The following is a 21577-nucleotide window of genomic DNA, read 5'->3' as shown; positions in this document are numbered from 1 at the left end:
GCACACAGAGCTGTCCTGATCAGCACTGAGCGCATGCAGAGCGCTGTCCCAGTTCATAACCTCTCTCCCCATCTGACGCTGTGACAATGCAGCTGGACACCTATAGGACACGATTCACCGTGTGAGAGGGCGCTCATCTGTGGAGCCACATACGGCGCCATATGGCCCCTTTAAGGTTGGATGAGTGTTTGCCTCCACTGACCACGAGTGGGGACACACACACACACACACACACACACACACACACACACACACACACACACACACACACACACACACACGCGTACGCACAGATTGTTTGGTCCCAGAGAAGATGAAAATGTAGATTTAATGTCAAACTTAAGGCAAAGGTTTATGCTGATGTCGTAAGTCAGATATTTGTGCGAGGGTGCGAGAGTGTGTGGTGGTGTGTGAGGGCTGAGGCAGTGAGGAGTGTGTGTGTGACAGAGTAACACAGCATCTGCAGCCACAGAATTTGCATCTTTTATTTCTGATTTACTACAAAAAACAGTCCCAGCAATATGTGTATGACCTGATAAAAAAACGACTACAGTTTAGTACAAAAGAAACATAGCAAAACTATCCGGTCCTACCAGAGAAAATAGGCCTAGTATAAAATGAAATGTGTTGGAGTCTAACACTACAAAAGAAGTTAGAAAGGGTTACTGAAAAAGAAGGCAAGTCTCACCACAACATGTGCCGCTGAACCACCATGGGGTTGCAGTCTGCAGCTCTTTTCTCTTCATAAAGTAACACAGGGATTTCACAACAAGTTAACGCAGGCACGTCTCCCTATGACTACAGTAAAAGCAGGTAACAGTCAAATGTTCCACAGAAAAATACACTTTACTTCTTTTGTTTCAGGAACACGTCACACCTCACAGGAAATCAGAGGAAAACTTCTGGGTCATCATTTTTTGGTTTGTTGAGAGCTTGAAACGTCTGTCAGTGTGCCTGTATGAGCTCCAGAGACTCACATACTGCTTCATCATGTATTCAAACCATATAAATATATATGTGAACAAAAATATACCAGAAACACTTCTTAATACAAAACAGATTAATGCCAAATGGAAGCTTACGATTATAAACTTCAATAACTTAAAAAATTCAAAGGGAGTTGTGTTTGCTCTGCAGGAACATGGCGCTGTAGCCCTAATCTCCTTAATACCAAGGCTTCTGCACGCTCCTCCTCCGTCCTCAGAGCCAGTGAGTCCAGTATAAATACTAAAAACCTGCTGTACAGCAGCCATTCAAACTACAAAATAAGTTAGTGTCAGGCAGCTGTACAGATTTACACTTTAAATACCAACACAGGGCTGTGTCTGACTGAAAGGAGGAGGAACAACACGCGACACCAACGCAGGCTTTGGCTCGAACAGATACAGCTCCAGAGACAGCCACTCTGCCCTTTCAGCTACAAAATGCTTCTTTAAACAACAGAACAGGAAAGATGAGCGCCACCTGCAGGAACCAGGGCCCAGTCCCAAAACGTTTGGTATCCTTTACAAAGTTAAAGTAAGAGGTCTTGATGATGTGACAGAGGAAGAGAAAGACATGATTGATTGAAGAAGGGAGAAGTTTCTACACAGGAACCAGCCCGGACACGGATCGACATTCATTAGAGCAGCAGCCGTTTCCCATCGGCACGGGGAGGAGTGTGTGTGTGTGTGTGTGTGTGTGTGTGTGTGTGTGTGTGTGAGGGGGGAATGGACGAGGAAGAGACACCACCTGTCACAGCAGGTGTCCAGTAAACATTTGGGTCTCCTGCACGGACAAGAGACAGAAAGAGAGAGCAGGGAGGAATGTATTTGGTCAAGGAGAGGTATGAGTGTGTATGAGTGTGTTTGCGTGCAGACACAGTCAGCTTCAGTCCACGTCGCTCAGGTCGCTGACTGGCTCGTCCTGCACGATGCTCAGGTGGTTCATGGCCCGGCTGAAGGCGATCTGGACTGCCTTTCTGATGCTGGACGTTCGTCCCTCCATCATTTTGATTTTGTCTATGGTCTTGTCCATTCCCAGAGGAACCATCTTGGACCGAGGAAGCCACTGCCTGCAGCGGAACACACCGAGAGTGTTAGACAGGGTGTGTTAGACAGAGTGTGTTATACAGAGTGTGTTAGACAGAGTGTGTTAGAATGTGTTAGACAGAGTGTGTTAGAATGTGTTAGACAGAGTGTGTTAGAATGTGTTAGACAGAGTGTGTTAGAATGTGTTAGACAGAGTGTGTTAGAATGTGTTAGACAGAGTGTGTTAGACAGAGTGTGTTAGACAGAGTGTGTTAGACAGAGTGTGTTAGACAGAGTGTGTTAGACAGAGTGTGTTAGACAGAGTGTGTTAGACAGAGTGTGTCAGACAGAGTGTGTTAGACAGAGTGTGTTAGACAGAGTGTGTTAGACAGAGTGTGTTAGAGTGTGTTAGACAGAGTGTGTTAGACAGAGTGTGTTAGACAGAGTGTGTTAGACAGAGTGTGTTAGACAGAGTGTGTTAGACAGAGTGTGTTAGACAGAGTGTGTTAGACAGAGTGTGTTAGACAGAGTGTGTTAGACAGAGTGTGTTAGACAGAGTGTGTCAGACAGAGTGTGTTAGACAGAGTGTGTTAGACAGAGTGTGTTAGACAGAGTGTGTTAGAGTGTGTTAGACAGAGTGTGTTAGACAGAGTGTGTTAGACAGAGTGTGTCAGACATAGTGTGTTAGACAGAGTGTGTTAGACAAGAGTGTGTTAGGTAAGGATTAAACAACTCGGACAGCATCGTCGTGGTGTTCCCACTCCGCGTCGTGCCTTAGAACGGTCCAATGCACGCTTCCGAGTTGTTTAATCCGCTCATACCATGGTCCCACAAACTGTAAACTTTAAAAGAAATAATGACTAAATAATGAGTGATGGACCACATGTGCTCAGTTGTTTGATGTGAGGTTTTTAGAGCACTGGTGGGACAGGAGGAGAGAGAAGCGGAGCTGTCTGCAGCGGTGCCTTTCATCCATTACGCGCACGCTGGGGGACAGAGGTGAAACTGTTGCTGTATCAGCCAATAATGACCTGATCTCACACCGAACACTGATAAAACAACAGTTTGCTACTGAAAATGGTGTGGTTATGTGTTATTTTTAAAGGCATTATTGAACTGGCTCGAGTGGACCAGTGGAGCGCGCAGTCAGCTGACCCGGAGCCTTCAGTTTCACTTTCAGCCTGCGTGTGTTGTCTAATTGTCCGGTCTCTGGGGCTCTTTCTAATTGTCTGTTGTCATCCTCAGTGAGAATGAATGTTGTAATCATCTAGATAAATATCAAACATGTTTAAAAATTATCAGGGCGGCTTCAACAAGTCTGTGAGACGATCGTGGGGCTAAAGATTCATCTGTCAACCGCTCACACTAGAAGATAATCTTGCCCGAACGTTGGGCCCCGACCAGATTTCTTCCCCGATTGTCGGGAGGACCGCATCGGGGTTTAATCGGGCGTGAATCCTGTAGTGTGAGCCAGGCTTTATAGAGACGGGGCCCAGTAGGAGCGCAGGCTGCCCTCACATGCGTTGAAATGTGTGCGACACGTTGCTATGGTAACGCACACAGCGGAGTGATACAACGGTGATTTAACTTGCCGAACTAACTTTTCAACTGGCGTGCCTTAGACCAATCTAAGGCACGCCAGTTGACATTGGAATTCTCACTGACCATGGTATAAAATGTGTTAGACAGAGTGTGTTAGACAGAGTGTGTTAGACAGAGTGTGTTAGAATGTGTTAGACAGAGTGTGTTAGACAGAGTGTGTCAGACAGAGTGTGTTAGACAGAGTGTGTTAGAATGTGTTAGACAGAGTGTGTTAGACAGAGTGTGTCAGACAGAGTGTGTTAGACAGAGTGTGTTAGAATGTGTTAGACAGAGTGTGTTAGACAGAGTGTGTCAGACAGAGTGTGTTAGACAGAGTGTGTCAGACAGAGTGTGTTAGACAGAGTGTGTCAGACAGAGTGTTTTAGACAGAGTGTGTTAGAATGTGTTAGACAGAGTGTGTTAGACAGAGTGTGTCAGACAGAGTGTGTTAGACAGAGTGTGTTAGACAGAGTGTGTTAGACAGAGTGTGTTAGAATGTGTTAGACAGAGTGTGTTAGACAGAGTGTGTCAGACAGAGTGTGTTAGACAGAGTGTGTTAGAATGTGTTAGACAGAGTGTGTTAGACAGAGTGTGTCAGACAGAGTGTGTTAGACAGAGTGTGTTAGAATGTGTTAGACAGAGTGTGTTAGACAGAGTGTGTCAGACAGAGTGTGTTAGACAGAGTGTGTCAGACAGAGTGTGTTAGACAGAGTGTGTCAGACAGAGTGTTTTAGAATGTGTTAGACAGAGTGTGTTAGAATGTGTTAGACAGAGTGTGTTAGAATGTGTTAGACAGAGTGTGTTAGACAGAGTGTGTCAGACAGAGTGTGTTAGACAGAGTGTGTCAGACAGAGTGTTTTAGAATGTGTTAGACAGAGTGTGTTAGAATGTGTTAGACAGAGTGTGTTAGACAGAGTGTGTTAGACAGGGTGTGTTAGACAGAGTGTGTTAGACAGAGTGTGTCAGACAGAGTGTGTCAGACAGAGTGTGTTAGAATGTGTTAGACAGAGTGTGTTAGACAGAGTGTGTTAGACAGGGTGTGTTAGACAGAGTGTGTTAGACAGAGTGTGTTAGACAGAGTGTGTTAGACAGAGTGTGTCAGACAGAGTGTGTTAGACAGAATGTGTCAGACAGAGTGTGCTAGAGAGTCTGAACAGAAGCTGGTGGAGTGTTTATCAGTGAGCTAATGTTAATGTCCTCAGTACAAAGCACACCCTTTCATTTCATCCATTAGGTCTTATCCTCAGAGAGGATAGTAATAAAAATTATAATAAAAATATTAATCATAATAATAGCTATTAAATGATAATTATATAGGTTGTTATTGTTGTTAATAAGTACTTGGGTTATACTATTCACATAATTGTGCTAAGTGTCTGGTCTCATCTACAGGAGCATTAACAGATATTTGTCTTTTATGATTAAAGAATAAGTCACCTTAAATAATTTTGACCTAAAAGAAAATAAGTTAATTCAATCAGTCATTTATAAATCTCTGCAGAAACTATAGTCCTCACAGTGTTTTTGTCTTATTTCTGTTAAAAAGAATTTTCATTAGACTTAATGTGACTCACATTCTCCTGACAGGTCCAAGAAAATGTCTGATTTAAGAGATTAAACAAAAATGACCAAAAACAACAAATTCAAAGAATCTCTTCCCATAGGGTCAAACTGATGATTCTGTTTAGTTTGTTAAAATAAAAATGTCTTAGTTTCACTAAGTTAATCAGTTAATCTCTCTCACCCCATTGGTTGATGTTTTTATTCACCTCAAAGTATTCAGGAGTGACTTTTATCTTGGATCAGGCAGTCATGTGACTGTACACAGGGTGGTGAGTTTTAATGATGAACAGAGGTGGGATTACATTTATCAGATGCTCTGAATGTTGATTTGGTTGTAACTCAGCCTTACACACACACCAACACACATACTCAGTCTAAATAGTTTAAATCTAGACTTTAACACCTGCAGTTTGAACCAAACACTGCATGATTGGATTGACTTTACTCTTCTTAAATAATGAATTCTGTGATTTTGCCATAAACAGATGCAAAATTAAGTAAATCTTAACTCTGTTATTAAGGCTCCACTACAAACAAGTGTTAGAGCTGAAAACATTTCCCTTCCAGGTGAGCTCCTCAGCAGCCTGTGCCTGGGTGGAGGCCTGGGTGGAGGCCTGGGTGGAGGCCAGACTGGGTGGGTGTCACGCTGACAGAGAGTAGGGATCAGACAGGCTGACAGGTTTAGCCTCTCAGGGAGCTGCAGCAGCTGAAAAAGCCTCACTGATCACTGTGAGCACTCACCAGCTGCGCTTGTTGTCGAAGAAGAGGACCAGGAAGAGTTTCTCCTCGACTTTGTACTGCATCTGCTCTCCGATGCGGAGCACGTCCATGGGGGGCATGGGGATGGACACCCCGTTGTGCTGGCAGCCCATGCGCGGCATGTGGGGGTCGATGATCTACACACAGCAGGGGGCCACAGGGAGTTAAACACATGCTCATGAATGCAAACACATGGCAAACATGCATTCACCTGGGAGGGGAACTCAGGCATGTCATGATAATGGCTGTAATGTACCTATACATACAGACACACACATGCTAACACACACACACACACACACACACACACACACACACACACACACACACACACACACACACACACACACACACACACACACACACACACACAAACATGCTAACACACACACACAAACATGCTAACACACACACACACATGCACACCAGCAGCTTGTGGAAACAATGTTCTCTCCTGGTTCGTCCTTTCATACTAAGGTCAAACTTTAACTGATGTGCAGAGAAACACTGCCACCTAGAGGACAAACACGAGAGAATCTCCCAGCTGCAGGAAAACTTATGCCTCGATCTGCTGGAAATGAAAACAGAATCAGGCCCCAACATGTCCCCAAAGGTCCCGATGTAGAGATGACAGAGAAGTTCAGAGAGAGGGAGAGAAACAGACTCCATCATTAATGACTGTCAGGATCTCTGTCCAACAAACACTCACCAAAGCAGGGTAGGAAGGGTATCCACTACATTTGGCCCAAACTAGCTTTAACGGTTCCAATGCAACTGTTGCAGCACTAGCGGGCATCCAAATATTGCTGTTGCCAACCTCTATGGAAGCAGGAACAACACCAGACAAGTTATGAGAGGGATTAAACACAGAAGCAGACACAGACACACACAGGTCTCAGGAAGCCAGGCTGTGACAGCAGCAAACAGCAGAGCAGGGTGGGAAATGAATCTCTCTGAGCGTCAGTTGAGTGAGACGTATCAAACTGTAGCAGCCAGTCTCTGCGAGCCAGAACAGGTCTGGACTCAGTCTCCAGACGCTGTGCCTGGTGAGATGCCATGATGGCAGCAGAGTAAAGGCTCAGCGGTCACAGCCAGACGTCACATCACTGTTCATTTCCAGTCCTGCTCTTAATGTGTGTGTGTGTGTGTGTGTGTGTGTGTGTGTGTGTGTGTGTGTGTGAACAGCAGGTGTGTGCTGCTCTGATCAGGTTAAAGCTCCAAGAGCACATGAGGCGGTAAAATGAAACAGTTCAGAGGGGGCTCTGATAGTTTGTATGGTTTAAGGTCCTGCTCCCTGAGCACACACAGCTACTGTAAAACACACTGATGTACCCACCAATCACAGGGCCAGGGATTTTACCTTCTGTAATAAAAATATCAATCAGTATTCATCATCAAGCTCCTCTTCACACGTTGGCTCATGTTTGCATTGATTCTCCTGATTTTCTGGACAGACATGCAGCACCTACTGGTTTCTTGATGTGATTATTTTTAACTACATAATTAAATGTGGATGAATCCTGTTCATCGCTATGATACAGTGAGTAAAGTGGGTCATCTTTTCACACACACAGATTTTTAAGACGTCTAACTCAGCACACTCACCAGCAGCAATTCTTGCAGCTTTTGCAAAGTTCCCTGTTTCTATACAGGCAATTAATTCGCTCTTATCGTCCACAGTGTTTCTCCGGACCAAGGCAGGTTTCCCTTTCCCACACTTTGGAAGACTGAGGATAGTGCTGGAAACATAAACATAAAGATGTAACTGACAGATCAGCAGAGGATCAAAGGCGTGTCAGGCCCAGCCTGGTGCAGTACCTGGTGCTGCCCTGCAGACTGCTACACGAGGAGATGGAGGACTCAGAGGCACAGCGTCTCCGAGGCTCCACAGGCCGAGCTGCTCTGCTGGAGTGTTGGAGATCCTTCTCCTCCTCCATCTCCAGGAAATCACTGGATAAACCTGAGAGGACACACAGGAGGCACACATATCCTGAGCTCTGTTTCACAAACCCTGAATCCACCACCTCTCTGTACTCTGCTGAAGAAGCCCAGCTCAAACTGTAGAGTTCATCTAGCTCCAGCTTTGGATCTGAAGGTTAAAGTTAGGCTGTGGAATAATACAGGTGCTGTCTGTGAGTGACTCAGACTAAACCCTTGCTCTCTTATTTACAGCTGCAGTGGTTTTCTTTACGTTTCTCACCAGTGTCCAGTCTTTTCACCGGGGACTCTCCCTCCTCTCCATGCTCTGCCTCTCCTCCATCCTCCTCGCTGTCCCTGCTCTCGCTGTGCTTCCTCTTCTTGCTGTGAAGCAGCGTCTCCAGCCGCGGTATCACCACTGACAAGAAGGATTTGGAGCCCAGCTGTGCACCATCTTCATCCTCTTCCAAGTTGCCCTCTTTCCCCTCCTCTCCTCCGTCAGCTCTGTCCCTTTCTTCCTCTCCCGTCCTCACAGGTTTCTGAGGACTGCTGGTTTTTGATTTTCGGAAGAGCACGGCGGTTCTGCGGTTAACGGTTCCTGTGGGCTCTGCGAGGGTGGATGTGGCCACCACGCTCATGTCCCCAACCAACAGGGAGTCCTGAGGGCTGTCGCGGGAGAAGCCGTTGAGGCAGGGTGTGGGAGAGAGGAGGTTGGGGAGTTCGCTGTCACATTTGAGGCGCTTGCTGTGACTCTTATCTTCACAGTCTGGGGCGACGTCGATGGGTTTGAGGGTGGGGGGCTCAGGGTCTGTGTCTGAATGGATGAGGGGAGGAATAGAGTCTGACAGCTCCAGCTTAGGAGGAAGGGACTTGTCTGCTGCAGAGGACAAGAAGAGGGAAAATAACTTCAGAGTGTTATCTGGAACATCTGACAGTTCAACAGAGAAAATAACTTCTCAAGTTCAGTCAGGCTCACCGTCTACAAAGAGAATGAATCATTTTCATCAAACATGTTTTGGTCTGGGAGTTCCCAGCCTTTACAAGTGCCTGGCAGGTAGAGCACACATCCTCTCACTGCAGTAGGGAGAGCAGTAGCAAAGTCTGTTTCTATAGTGGAAAAGGTTTTGGTCGTTGTTCACTGAGTGTCATTCAATGCAGAGGTTAAATCTTTTATATTCATGTATTTTGATTTATTTCCAACACAAATGCTATTCCCTTGTGCTGGTGCAGAAATATCTGTATAATCGGTGTTAGAGTATAATTTATTTACTGTGGTGTCTCTGAAGAAGAAAATAATAAAGTCATGAGAAATAAAACCAGGATATAAACATTAGAAGTGAACTGAAGTCCTGACGAAGACAATAAATGTGTGTCCTAACACTATTTCTAACACTGACGCCCTCCAAAGCTCGCACACCGTCCTCGCTCTGCAGTGATGCTGACAGAGCACATTCTCAGACAGCTTTGGGGTTTATCATGAAAGTAAAACAAGGCTCTGTTTAGCATAACACTGAGGCACTTATATAAATAAAGAATGAGAACAAATGACTCCTTTTCTCTGTTTCCCCTGTGAGCTCATTATAACACTATCTATTCAGGGATCAGCTCCACTGAGGGATCCAGATTTAACAAAAACGGCGCTCCCCTGCCTCCAGAAGAAAACCTTTACACCCACATAATCCAGAAGAACTTTCTGTGTGATCTGTGACTTCAGGTTTCACAGTTCACTGAGGGTTTGGAGCATCAGCCAGCCCTTTGGACACATCTGGGTTAATTAAGGCTGTATTCAGACCAGAGAAGTCCTTTGGTCCACTTGTTTGGTCCGGACCAAAAGCGGACTGTATTTTTTTAGTTTGGTGCGGTTCATATTCAGATTGTACTTTGTGCAAGTGGACTATATTCTGTAAACACATCCACGTGTGTGACGATCAGTGCTCTCATTGGACAGCACTAACAAAGGCGGCACACTAGAGTACTACACAGAGTACAGACCTGGAAATGGAGGTAAACGTGTGTCTGTGCCCTTATTAGAGCTGCAAAATCATTTTCAGTTTCAAGAGCAGCTCCTTCAAAGCAGGCTTAACAACGTTTCAAATTTTGGAACAGTGAAGATGAATGCGCACAGCAAGGAGACGCTATGCTCTGCGTGTCCTGACCCACAACATGCCAGCAACAGCGTGGCTAAACAGAAGACGGAGGATCAGGTATGAACCAAAGACGGTTAGGTTACGGTGGCTCTATAGGCCCAAAAGGCACATGTATCCTGTAGTTAGTCCGGATGGACCTTGGTTTGTATTCAGACCTGCGCCAGAGAACCACGAACCACAAGAGTTTGTTTGGAAGCGGACCGAGACCACCTCAAAAAGTGGGTCTCGGTCCGGTTGTTTGGTCCGCACCAGAGTTCGTTTGTGTCTATTCACACCTTCATTAAAAGTCCGCACAAGCGTGGGAAACGAACCCTGGTCCGTTTAAAGTGGACCAAACAGTCCGTGTCTGAATATGCCCTTAGACCTCAACTCAAAGACTGAAGAGGAGCTGACTTCATCGATCAGGCAGAAATCTCTCAAATAATTAAAAGCATAAAAATCACACTACAATCATAAGGGTGTCATATTTCATTCAGCCCTCACCTTTGGAAAAGTCTGAAACAATCAGTGGTTTTTCCTCCATGGACGTACCAAAAGCAGACTTTAATCCTTTATATAGGATCATGAATACATTCCAGGCTGCTGCTGATCATTACTTTACTTTGATTTTATAAAGCCATGCAGTTTGTATGTATCATGACCTTACCTTTGTTTCGAAATGGCCATTTTTTTTCATTCCTTTTCTAATCAACATGTATAGCTGTGTCTGTGTCTGATTAATCAAAACTGTTTTCCCTCCGTGCTTCGTACACGTTTGCTGCTTCAGACACGTTTGGCGCTTGGGACGCGTTTAGAGCTTGAGGCGCGTTTAAAGCTTCAGACGGGTTTGAAACTCTAAACACGTTAGAAGCTTAACCACATGTTTGGAGCTTCAGACACTCTTCAGAAAGATGTTTGAAGCTCTAAACACGTTTGGAGCTTTAAACAAGTTTAGGGATTCAGACACATTTGTAACTTAAGACATGTTAGAAGCTTCAGATCAGTTGAAGTTTTAGACACGTTTAGAGCTTCAAAGTCGTTTGGAGCTCTAACAGCATTTGGAGCTTCAGATATGTTTGAAGCTCTAAACACATTTGGAGCTTCAGACATGTTTGAAGCTCTAAACACATTTGGAGCTTCAGATATGTTTGAAGCTCTAAACACATTTGGAGCTTCAGACATGTTTGAAGCTCTAAACACATTTGGAGCTTCAGATATGTTTGAAGCTCTAAACACATTTGGAGCTTCAGACATGTTTCGAGCTTATAACATGTTTGGAACTTTGAACATGTTTGGAGCTTTGAACACGTTTGAAGCTTTAGAGACTTTTAAAGGTTCAGACATGTTTTTAACTTCAGACATGGTAGAAGACTCACATATGATAGGAGCTACAGATGCTTCTGGAGTTTCAGACACGTTCTGAGCTCTTAACGCGTTTAGAGCTTCTGAAACGTTTGGAGCTTTTAACACGTTTGTAGCTCTTAACATGTTTGGAGCTTCTGACACGTTTGTAGCTCTTAACATGTTTGGAGCTTCTGACACGTTTGTAGCTCTTAACATGTTTGGAGCTTCAGATACGGCTGGAGCTTCAGACACATTTGGAGCTTTAGACACATTTTACATGTTTGGAGCTCTACACATGTTTGGACCTTCAGACACGTTTTGAGCTTTGGACATGTTTTGAGCTTTGGACATGTTCGGAGCTCCAAAAAGCGCCAGCTGGCCAGGTCAGATTTGAAAGACTTCTTTTTAAATGAAGCAGGAAGTTCTCCCACTGTACGTACCCTCATCGTCTGCAAAGTGTCCGTTGGCTTTCAGCCTCTCCTCTTTGGGTTGACTGGGCTCAGGATTAGGGGTTGCTGATGAAGATGATGCTGATGTGGAGGGAGTTAAAGATGAAGATCGATGATGATGGTGGTGGTGGTGGTGATGGTGGGAGGGGTGGACTCTCTTCAGGCTTATCTCGTTTCGCACATCGTTGATGGTTTTCTTCAGCAGCTTGAGGCGCTTGCTGCGGGAGGGGCTGGACTTCATGGCACAGGTCAGGTCGAACTTCTCCAGTAGCTGCTGCAGCTGTTTGTCCGGGGACAGGTGCTCCCTGTTGGCTGGCACGAGCAGACGGTCCACTGAGGGATAACAAACATTAATGTGAACATTTAAATGGATAATCAAGGATCTTTGAAGAAAATCCAGTCAGACAGACGCTTGTCTTCGCTGCCATCCTTACCGTCCTCCCAGGAAAACGCTGGTGTAGCTTTGAACTCAGGAGCTTCTGTCAGGTGCATGCCACTCTCCGAGTCAAAGCCAATCCTCTCCACGTCTTTCCGAGCCTTCCTGAGCAGAACCCCTCCCTGGTCTCTGAGGCGGACAGCAGCTCGGTAGAAATATGTGTCCTTTGAGTTATACTTCATGCAGTTATCAACGATGAGGTTAAAGTCGCTTTCAAACTGCTCCAGGTTGTTGTAGCCCTGTCCTTCGATTCGCTGACGCATGGTGGAGAAGTCCATCGGGTGCTTGATGTGGTCCAGATAGTCTGGAACCTAAAGGGAGGATCAGATAGTAAAACATGTTAAAACACTCAGAGTAAAGTTTTTGTTATAGTGCATTAATTGCAGTCTGTTAAATATGATGGTTTGATCAGAAGTTAGGGATAAAATCAGAGCCAAGATGACACCTGCAGCATGTTACTTTAGAGATAATAATACAAACACAAGAGAATAAAGTCTGAATGATTGTATACAAATCACTGTGACTCCATGTTTAGATTAGTTAACATGTCCTCACTGGAAGTGATCTGGATGCTAACTCATCACGCTCCCTAAGAGCTGACACTGCAGATTTTGAACAATCTCTGAAGACATTAATTTCGCTCAACGTGGGGCTCAAACCCACGACCCTGAGATTAAAAGGCTCATGCACTACTGACTGAGCTAGCTGGGCCTGACAGAAGAACAGTTTGCACTTTTTTGGAGCTGCTGAGCCTCGTCTTCAGTTACACATTCAGTCCCATTGCTGAACAGTCTGCACAGAGAGGGAGGCTGATTTATGACCTGAGTCGCTCTGATCAGATACTGTGACACAGAGAGAGCAGCTGTCTGCTGACTGAGGTCTCTGCCGTGTCTTCAACACAGCCTTTCATTAGTCTCTCTCAGGTCCTCTGAGGTCTGTTTGGGGCTTCAGAGCTCTCAAAGATCAGGAAATAAAACGTAAAACACTTCTTAAACGTCTTTGCCTGGATCCTCACAACAGCTCATTCTTTAGTCCGTTATTTTAACGTTTCTGAAGCAACTTTACGAGCTGAAAATAAGCCGACCCATTGTGTTACAATCGTTTATATTCTGACAAAACACAAAGGCAGAGCGCAAACAGCTGAGGTGAACCAGCAGGTCCAGTTCGAAGATGTCTTTGTTTAAAGGATTACTGAGAGGAAACAGTCGGTGGAGAGAGTCCTGTCTGACAGACACAACAGGACTTCAGGGTTTTAGTTTCCTCCAGACTTTACCTCACTGACATCAACCGGCTGGGTGAAGATCCTGGCCTGGTCTTTGGACTGGATCTGGTCCAACAGGGCTCGGAGTAAAATACTGAACGGAGTCAGCTGCATCTCCAGGAGGGTTTCCTGTTGTTTGATCTACAAAACAGAAACAGACAGATCATTCATAAGACAACGGATTCTTTGGACAATCAGGCAGAAAGTCTCTTTTCTGTCCCTAAGAGGCTTTATCTCTTCTGACTGCACTCAGAGCCTCACAGGTCTCAGACTGGCTGTGTGGGCAGCGTGTGAAGGTGCAGCGCAGCTTCCTCTCATGTTAATGTATGAAGAGCTTACACACGGTGATCCAAAAGGATCTAAAGAAGTACTCAAAGACCTTTGAGCTTAAAGGCTGGGTCATAGTTTCTGCATGAACGGAACATTTAGAAATGAGACGCTCAGAGTAAGCGCAATAGAATGTGTTTGGTTTTTGTTCCCAATCTGCAGGGGGCAGTGTATTGCAAAAACACGTCTACCACAGTAGTTCACTATTGGAGAAGAAGTTGTTTACACGGTTTAAAAAAAAAATTCTTACTTCTTCTCCTCCTCTGTCAAGTTTGGCTGCAATTTCACATCGCAAAGACTCCACCGTCTGGGGTCAGATCAGTATATCTGACCCCGGCAGAGGGGTACCAAAAAGTGGGACAGTACGGGTAGGTAATTCGTGGACCTGTCCCAGTTTTATTCAAAGGAAGCACCACAAAATATGTGCCGTACTGAGACGTACTGAACCGATGGTGGAAGTAAGGCCAAACCATCCTGACCTTGAAAGTGTTTCTGTTTTCAGTGGCCCTTATCCTTTCCCAGCTAAACTAAGGCATACAGGCCCAAAAACAAACCAAAGGAAGACAAAGCTGTTCATGTGCACATCTGCTGAATTCCTCCTTGTTTTCAAAATGAAAGTCTGTTATTTATTTTTCATAAATTGCTTCTGTTTTGAATATTTATAATTTAAGAATAAAGATGGTACAGATCTCTTCATTCAATCCCTGGTCTGACGTAGTGTAGCGTGGTGATAACGAAAACAAGATGTGTTCACATCTTACAGTAAAAAGCTGAGGTCTATATATCCTGTATACATCTCCCCTGAAAGCCGACATGCGTGGCTGTCACATTTGCAGCATGAAACAGATTCAACTTCTAACAAACATAATAATCAGAGTTTGATGTCGGAGTTGGTCATACGATAACTCAGTCCCAAACAGTTTCTGTCTTAGTTTGACTTCACTGACTCATAACCGCAGACTGGCTTCAACCAGATAAGGGTGTTTGGCCAGATACAGAGCTTGCATGTGCAGAAGCTCACTGCAGCTCCAGAGGTCCTGCCAGAGCATCCAGCAGACACATTTATGACCCAGTCTCCTTTGTTCAGGGTTTATTGTGCCTTTATTCTTACTATTTGTCTGTTCCTGCTGCTTGACTCTGTTTAGTGCTGCTGATTGAAATGTCTGAAAATCTTTAGTTAACTTGGGGTCAATCATGAACTCTGTCACAGCTGAAGGTGTACCCACTGACCCTTCCACCTGCCTATCTCCTCTCTTACCTCCTCCCTCTTTAGCTTCTCCCTCTTGCGGATCAGCTCCAGCAGCAGCCGCGCCCTCTCCAAGTCATGTCTGAGACGATGCCACTCCTTCAGCTGGTCCTTCAGCGCTCTGCTCTCCTCCTCGTTCTGCCTCTGGAGGACATAAAATCCCACATTACAAACAGAGAAAGCCACATGCTCAGCCCGTACGACTGTTCTTTAATCAATGCATGTCAAACTTGTTGTGTTAGCAGCAATTATGAACAGCAGCAGATGAAGCATTAATGTGTGGATTAACAATGGTTAAGAAGGTGTTTCATAAAGAGTAAAGCCACGTGATTTCTAAGAGCTATAGGATTTAAAGAGAGAAGCAGAACGAAGACTGGACGTCTCCTGAGGTGAACTGACAGATAAACAAACCGCTTGCGCATTCTTCTGAGACTGCAGGCTTGTCTGAAGGCGTCTGATGAGGGGAACTCCATTCCTGGACTGCCTCTTTAGTGACCAGTAATTTAGAACCAGCTCCACAAAGGCTTTCTTCTTCTGGACTGACACCTGGTTGAGGATGGTCTGCAACCTGCAGGAGACAGGAGGACAGGGTTCAAACAATCCAGCGCGGCCAACAAACTCACATTAACTCTTTCAGAAACAGACAGTGAGTACCGCAGCTTGTCTTTAGTTTGTGTTTTCAGATGAACATTTAACTCGAGAGCTGAAGACAAACTATAAGCAGCATTTGACTCGATGAAGACCATATAACCTAGCTGCTGAAGTTCATTTCTTCAGAGCAAAACACTGATTGGAGTCACAAAGTGAACCCTTGGAACAGATGTTGGTCTATTAATAACCACATGTCCATAGGATGGTTCATTAAACCTGTCTTTCTCCGCATATGGACAAACTCCTAGAAGACTGTGAAGAGAGACACCAGAACTACATGATCTTCAGTGACATGATCATTTTATCTGCTGTAAATCACTAACAGTTTAATTATAACACCTCCCCAGAAACCAAAGCACACAGTACAACATGTCTCTCTACTTTCAGGAGTTTGTCGAGCAGAATACTGACAAAGTGCTGAAGTTTTATGGCTCCCATAAAGATAAAAATTTACACTACCATTGCACTGTTGTTAAATTCTACTGAGATAAACGACCTGAAATGGGTTTTTCCTCACAGCGCCACAAAAACTGAAGCCTTTCCATGGTTGGACAGTGCTGCAAGATTAATGGGACACATAGATTTTCAAGAGTAATTGAGCAGAGACTGTCAAGATCTCACTCAAACACGCATTTCTGTTTTCTATTTTTTATCAAGTGGAACAATAAAGTGCTGAAGCATCTTAGAGGTGATGCTGAGAAACGAGTCCATGCTTTCGTTCTTCTAGGCTGGACTATTCTAACTCTCTTTGATCCGGCTGTCCTAATAAGTCTATTAGGACTCTTCAACTGGTTCAGAATGCTGCCGCTCGGGTACTGACTTGGACTGGGAGGAGAGAGCACATCTCTCCAGTGTTAGCGTCTCTACACTGGTTACCTATAAAATCTAGGATAGAGTTTCAAATTCTTCTTCTGACTTCATCGGGCCATCCTGTCTTAAAGACTTAATCATTCCATATAATCCGTCACTGCATTCTCAACATGCAGGTCTGCTCATTGTACCTAGGGTCTCTAAAAGTAGTATGGGAGGTCGAGCCTTTAGTTATCAGGCTCCTCTTCTTTGGAATAACTTACCGGTTGAGGTCCGGGGAGCAGACACGGTCTCAACCTTTAAGAGTAGACTTTAAACTTTCCTTTTTGATAAAGCTTACAGTTAGAGCTGGATCAGGTCTGAACCAGCTCTTAGTCATGCTGCTATAGGTTTGGACTGTCGGGGGGGAACTGACACACAGGGCTCCTGTTTCCCTCTCTATCTGTCTGTCTAACTTCTAGACTTACTATCCTGTTATAGTAACTGACCATACACCTCTCTGGGAGGATCTGAGTTTGTCTTGTAGGTTCCTGGGGATCGATGAAGTGCACGGTCTGCTGCTGTGCTCCTGTCAGACTCCAGCTGCTATGGCTTTATTACCAGGAATGGTCTGCTGCTCTGGACCTGTAGTTTCACCAGAACCGTTGCCACAACGCCAAACCTTATATTATGTGTGTGTGTGTGTGTGTCTCCCTTTCCCTCTGTCACCCCCACCCCCCCCAGTTTACTTCTCTCTGTCACTCTCTCTCCTCTATCTATCTCTTTTTAACTCCATCCCAGTCTCCTCAGATGTCTGTCTAACATGAGTCTGGTTCTGTCCGAGGTTTCTTCCTGTTAAAGGGAAGTTGTTCCTCTCCGTTGTAACTTGCTAAATACTGCAGAGCTTTGTACTCATTGTGGGTCAAGATGAGATAAGACTCCTTATCTTGTCTTCATGTTGGGTTTCTGTTAATAACATTTTATTAACATTAACAGGTCTAGACCTGTTAATGCTTTTGGAAAGTGTCCTGAGATAACATTTGTTTTGATTTGGCACTATACAAATAAAGATTGATTGAGACTGACTGACTGAAAACTGTCCACATGGCTCCTCCTCATCTCTGAATACAAAGACTGATGCTGCAGGAACACTTGCAAGTCTGCAGATCAGCTTCATCAGAGACGTCTCAGCATGATTTCTGCCCCTGGAACCACATTTTGTGCTCCTAACTGACACCCAACAAAATTAACATGTTTGTTTTTTTGTCAACAAGAGCGAGTTCACAGGAAGCTGGTCCCTGTGGGTCCCTGTGGGTCCCTGTGGGTCCCTGTGGGTCCCTGTGGGTCTAGAGTATGTTCCTGTTCAGTTGTCTTGTTGCAGCAAATCCACATTCAGTTAAAGCTGATTTGTACCTCTGAACAGCAGCAGTGCTTCCCCTAGGTTTACAGCCTTGGGGGGCAGTGACGTTGTATACAATGGCAGGGGAAACACTGACCAGTGTCATTCAGGAAAAATCACATTTGGTTTAGTTTATGACATAGGAAAATTCAAAGTCTTGTTAATGAGTAACTGATAATTGATCATTAACCCTTCTAAAGCTCCACCACATCGCTCACATCAGAGAGGCACCTCATACCTGTGAGCAGGAAACATAGGCACAGTAACTGGAGCTGCTTCTTCACATTCAGGCTCAGGCTCAGGCTCAGTCTTCTTACTCTTACTCCTCTTCTTCTGTTTTCCTCGTGGCTGTGCTTTCCCTGTGCCTCCCCCTCTTTTGCACAGTCCATTTTTGAGTTTGGCCCCATCGTATATGGTGAGAGGCCTCCTGACACAGCCGTTAGGTGTGTGAGCTCCACAGTAGGCTGTCTTCTTCACAGAGAAAGTGGGCTCTCCTGAGTCTGTCACCTCTTTAATGGGCTCCATCTTCATGAAGAGGCCAGCCTTCTGGGCACAGCTGACGTGAAAGGCGGTGTAACAGTTGGCTTTGTGGCACTGGATGCACGCTCCAACACTTTTTTCCTTACAGAGGTAGCAGGTGAGCTTCCAGCGGGCAGGTGGGATATGGCTGACACCATCAATAGGTTCAATGAAGGTGGTGTTAGAGAAGCCGACCTCGGGGACCCAGAGGGCACACACAACATGACCCCAGCGATCATCGTCTGTCTTTTTCACTGCTCCTCCCTGATTAGGACACAGTATGCAGTCTGCAGGCTGGTTGGGAGACTGGAGGCAGTGTCTGCAGAGCCACTGGCCCTCAGGGATGTAGGGCACACCGTAGCATTCCTGATGCACAGCCACGTTGCACATGTCACAGAACAGGATGGCGTTGCTGTTGTGACACTCTCCATCCATGCAGATACAACAGACAGCATCCTCATCAACGGAGACATGCTTTTCACTACACTGATCCAGACTCTCCAGGTGTAACTCCTTTTCAAAGCGGTCAATAAGAAACTCAAACACATTATGAGAGACTTGACTGACTCCTTCACTCCTCCGTTTCTCATTGACCAAATCCAGCCAGGCGTAGTCTTCTTCATCCATGTCGTACTCTGTTTCCTCGTCCAGCTCTTCCTCTGTCTTCTCTGTGTATTGATAGAATGCCCCTGAACGCTTAGGGACTGCAGGGAGATTGTATTCTACGGTACGAAACTTAGGCTCTGGGAGCTTAGGACCAGCAGTAACCCCAGCAGGATGTCCTACACCCTCTCCAGGACTGGTGATCCCCAGGGCAGCGTTTCTCTTCTCCTGGTTGTTCTTCAGCCTGACTGACCTGAGGAGAACCTGCTGAGGTTTCTCAGCATTCTCCTTGTTGCTGGTGCACTCCATCATCTCCTGCACCATGGGGTCATCATCTGAGATCACGTCCAGCTTGTCATAGATGCTGATCCGATGAAGGCGCCCATCGATGTCGAACTCCACCATACGCTGTGCCTGGGCGTAGGTCAGGATCTGCTTGTTGGGGGAGGGCTTGATGGGGGATGGGGGCCTCTGCGGCACCATGACCCGGTGCTGCCGAGCTTTCTTCTTCATCATGCCACTCCGTGATGCTGCAGAGGCACAAAGAGGGGATAAATAGTATTAGATGTGAATGTATTCAAAAGAAGGGTTAGCTAAACTGATCTGTAGTCATTAAAGGTGGAATTGTTTTATTAAGATGGCTCCCTTGCCAAATAATTACAAACAATGGCCATGATGCCACCCTAACAGTCAGTCCTATGTTGTAATTCACATGATGTTACTGACATATGCTAGGATTTAATTTCCTCAGTACAAAAAAACAGCTATATCAGAACAATAACACTTTTCCCATTCCTGTCTCCTCATGTCACTGTCACAGTAAGTTTCTAGAAGGGATGAAACTGAAATGTAATGTAATTGTGCCCCCTGTGCTTTATTCGTCAGAAGTAAGTTTATCAAATAGAAGTAAATAGAATATTATGGGAATTCTCTGGGAAGGGATTATTATTGTTTCTGTTGGAATAGAAGAAAGAAGCAAGCCAAATGGGTTATAATATTTTAATAAATAATGAAGAAGACATAGTAAGTAGTAATTTTAGTTTCTTTCAACTCCTTTTTGGAAATGCAAAAGTTAAATCATTGGTTTAGCAGATTATTTTCTGTTTTTGCACTGTTTGTTATCCTGTCAAGTTTTCTGTTTTGATTTTTGATGTTTGTTGGCACTGTTTTTTTTTACTTTTGCATGATTTAAATAAACCATTTCAATCAATACCACAGTGCACATACTAGTTACATGATGACCATACAGAACAAATAATGAGTGGAAGCTGAGTTTCATTGATTTGCCTGACAGTGGTGTATGTAAACTGCAATGACAGTCTGTGTTTGGGTGTCTGTCGTGAACTTTGATCAGTAACCAGCTGGATGTAAGATTGTCTGTGAGCTGGGCCATTTAAACGCAGTGGGGGGCGGTCACTAAGGGCAGCAACAATAACATGACGGAGCAGGAGTCAGCATTTGTCCATTTGGTGCAAAGATTCATTTGTTTAAACACCTTTAGCTCTCAGCCAGAGGAGCTAAGGTGCTAACAATAACATTAGCTAGCCAGCTACTTAGTTAGCCTACAGAGGCTAACACAGAGCTAATGGCGTCTCAGCAGAAAAGAGCTCTTTTATTGTTTTACGATTCATGTCTAATAGGAATAAATAGCAATATTTTAACACATGCACTATGTATAAAATAAAATAAAAGAAGTAGCGGAAATAGAGCACATACCTTGGTTCGGACAGTGTTGCTAGTTGAAGAAGACGGAAGCTAGCCAGCAGCCGTACAAAGCAGAGGCGACAGGGCCTGCTTAGTGGCTCTATATCCGAACACAGTGTTCTCATCCACGGGTGAAAGTGGGCTCTTTTCAATTACTGATACAATGAGAAAGAGGCCTGCTTAATGCCTGTGATGCTTCGATTTCAGAATCAACGGAAAACACACAGTTATCTGCTTTATGGACCATTCAAAGGCAAGTACCAAGCCACAGTTGACCCGGAGCAGCAGCAGCATCAGCGGATCATCCCCCAACAACAATGCGTCTCAGCAGACAACTCCCACCATACGCACCGCTCTACGTGTGACGCTGGAGGTCATGGTGGTGGTGGTGGTGGGATCTCACACAAAAGCCCATCTGTCACACAATCAATGCATAACCATTTGACATTACTCTGTGTAGACAACGGTCCAAACAAAGCGCACATCGGGACTGGAGCGCTGTGTGTGCCATGTCTGCATTAGCTCCCCCGACCGGGGTGCTAGGTCATAACCAAAATAAGATGTATTTTTCTAACTGCGTGGGTCAGACATAAATAATTCACTTAAACTCACAGTGCCTAAGTATTAACAAATGACCCTGCCTGATAACCACTGAAGTCCTAATGGTGCTCGTAAGGTTATTAACCCAATTTTGTAAAGACGCGATAACACGGAAGCCCGTTTCCGCCTGGTAAACAAAACAAAATGGACCGTTTTTGCCCCACTGAAAAATAAATAATTTGCCCTAAAAAGTAGTCAAAGTTATGAGATACTGAGTCATACTAATGAAGTAATAATCGGAATTGTGGCAATATAACGCCTACAGGTTTGTTAATATATTTTTTTTTCATATAT

At 44.8% G+C, this 21577-nt stretch overlaps 1 protein-coding gene across 2 annotated transcripts; it reads right to left on the bottom strand.

The window, feature by feature from the left end:
* Window positions 1-466: 466 nt before the first annotated feature.
* Window positions 467-21400, bottom strand: brd1a (bromodomain containing 1a). Of its 2 annotated transcripts, none has more exons than XM_074698074.1 (13): window positions 20696-21400; window positions 18096-19509; window positions 15418-15586; window positions 15031-15162; window positions 13458-13586; window positions 12183-12495; window positions 11740-12081; window positions 8113-8706; window positions 7731-7872; window positions 7518-7651; window positions 6622-6731; window positions 5895-6049; window positions 467-2053 (listed from the first exon to the last, which is right to left on the bottom strand). In XM_074698074.1, exons 2-13 carry the CDS (start codon window positions 19493-19495, stop codon window positions 1870-1872), a joined length of 3804 nt encoding a protein of 1267 aa, XP_074554175.1. In that variant the 5' UTR covers window positions 19496-19509; window positions 20696-21400; the 3' UTR covers window positions 467-1869. The 2 variants fall into 2 exon arrangements, with proteins under 2 accessions (XP_074554175.1, XP_074554176.1); XM_074698075.1 differs by having other exon boundaries at window positions 15430-15586.
* Between the last annotated feature and the right edge of the window lie 177 nt (window positions 21401-21577).

The sequence above is a fragment of the Halichoeres trimaculatus genome, unplaced genomic scaffold, assembly GCF_033239565.1.
Source record: "Halichoeres trimaculatus isolate MK-OKI-2021-1 unplaced genomic scaffold, fHalTri1.1 fHalTri1_scaffold_21, whole genome shotgun sequence".
In the NCBI taxonomy this organism is placed as follows: domain Eukaryota; kingdom Metazoa; phylum Chordata; class Actinopteri; order Labriformes; family Labridae; genus Halichoeres; species Halichoeres trimaculatus.
The sequence above is the reverse complement of the archived record's forward strand: the minus strand, read 5'-3'. Positions and strand labels throughout refer to the sequence as shown.

Coding starts and splice junctions, on each gene's coding strand:
- brd1a (XM_074698074.1), bottom strand. CDS start 19,495: ATGATGAAGAAGAAAGCTCGGCAGCACCGGGTCATGGTGCCGCAGAGG. Junction 15,163..15,417: donor CGCAAGCGGTTTGTTTATCT/GTCAGTTCACCT, acceptor TATGTCCTCCAG/AGGCAGAACGAGGAGGAGAG. Junction 13,587..15,030: donor AGAAGCTAAAGAGGGAGGAG/GTAAGAGAGGAG, acceptor TCTGTTTTGTAG/ATCAAACAACAGGAAACCCT.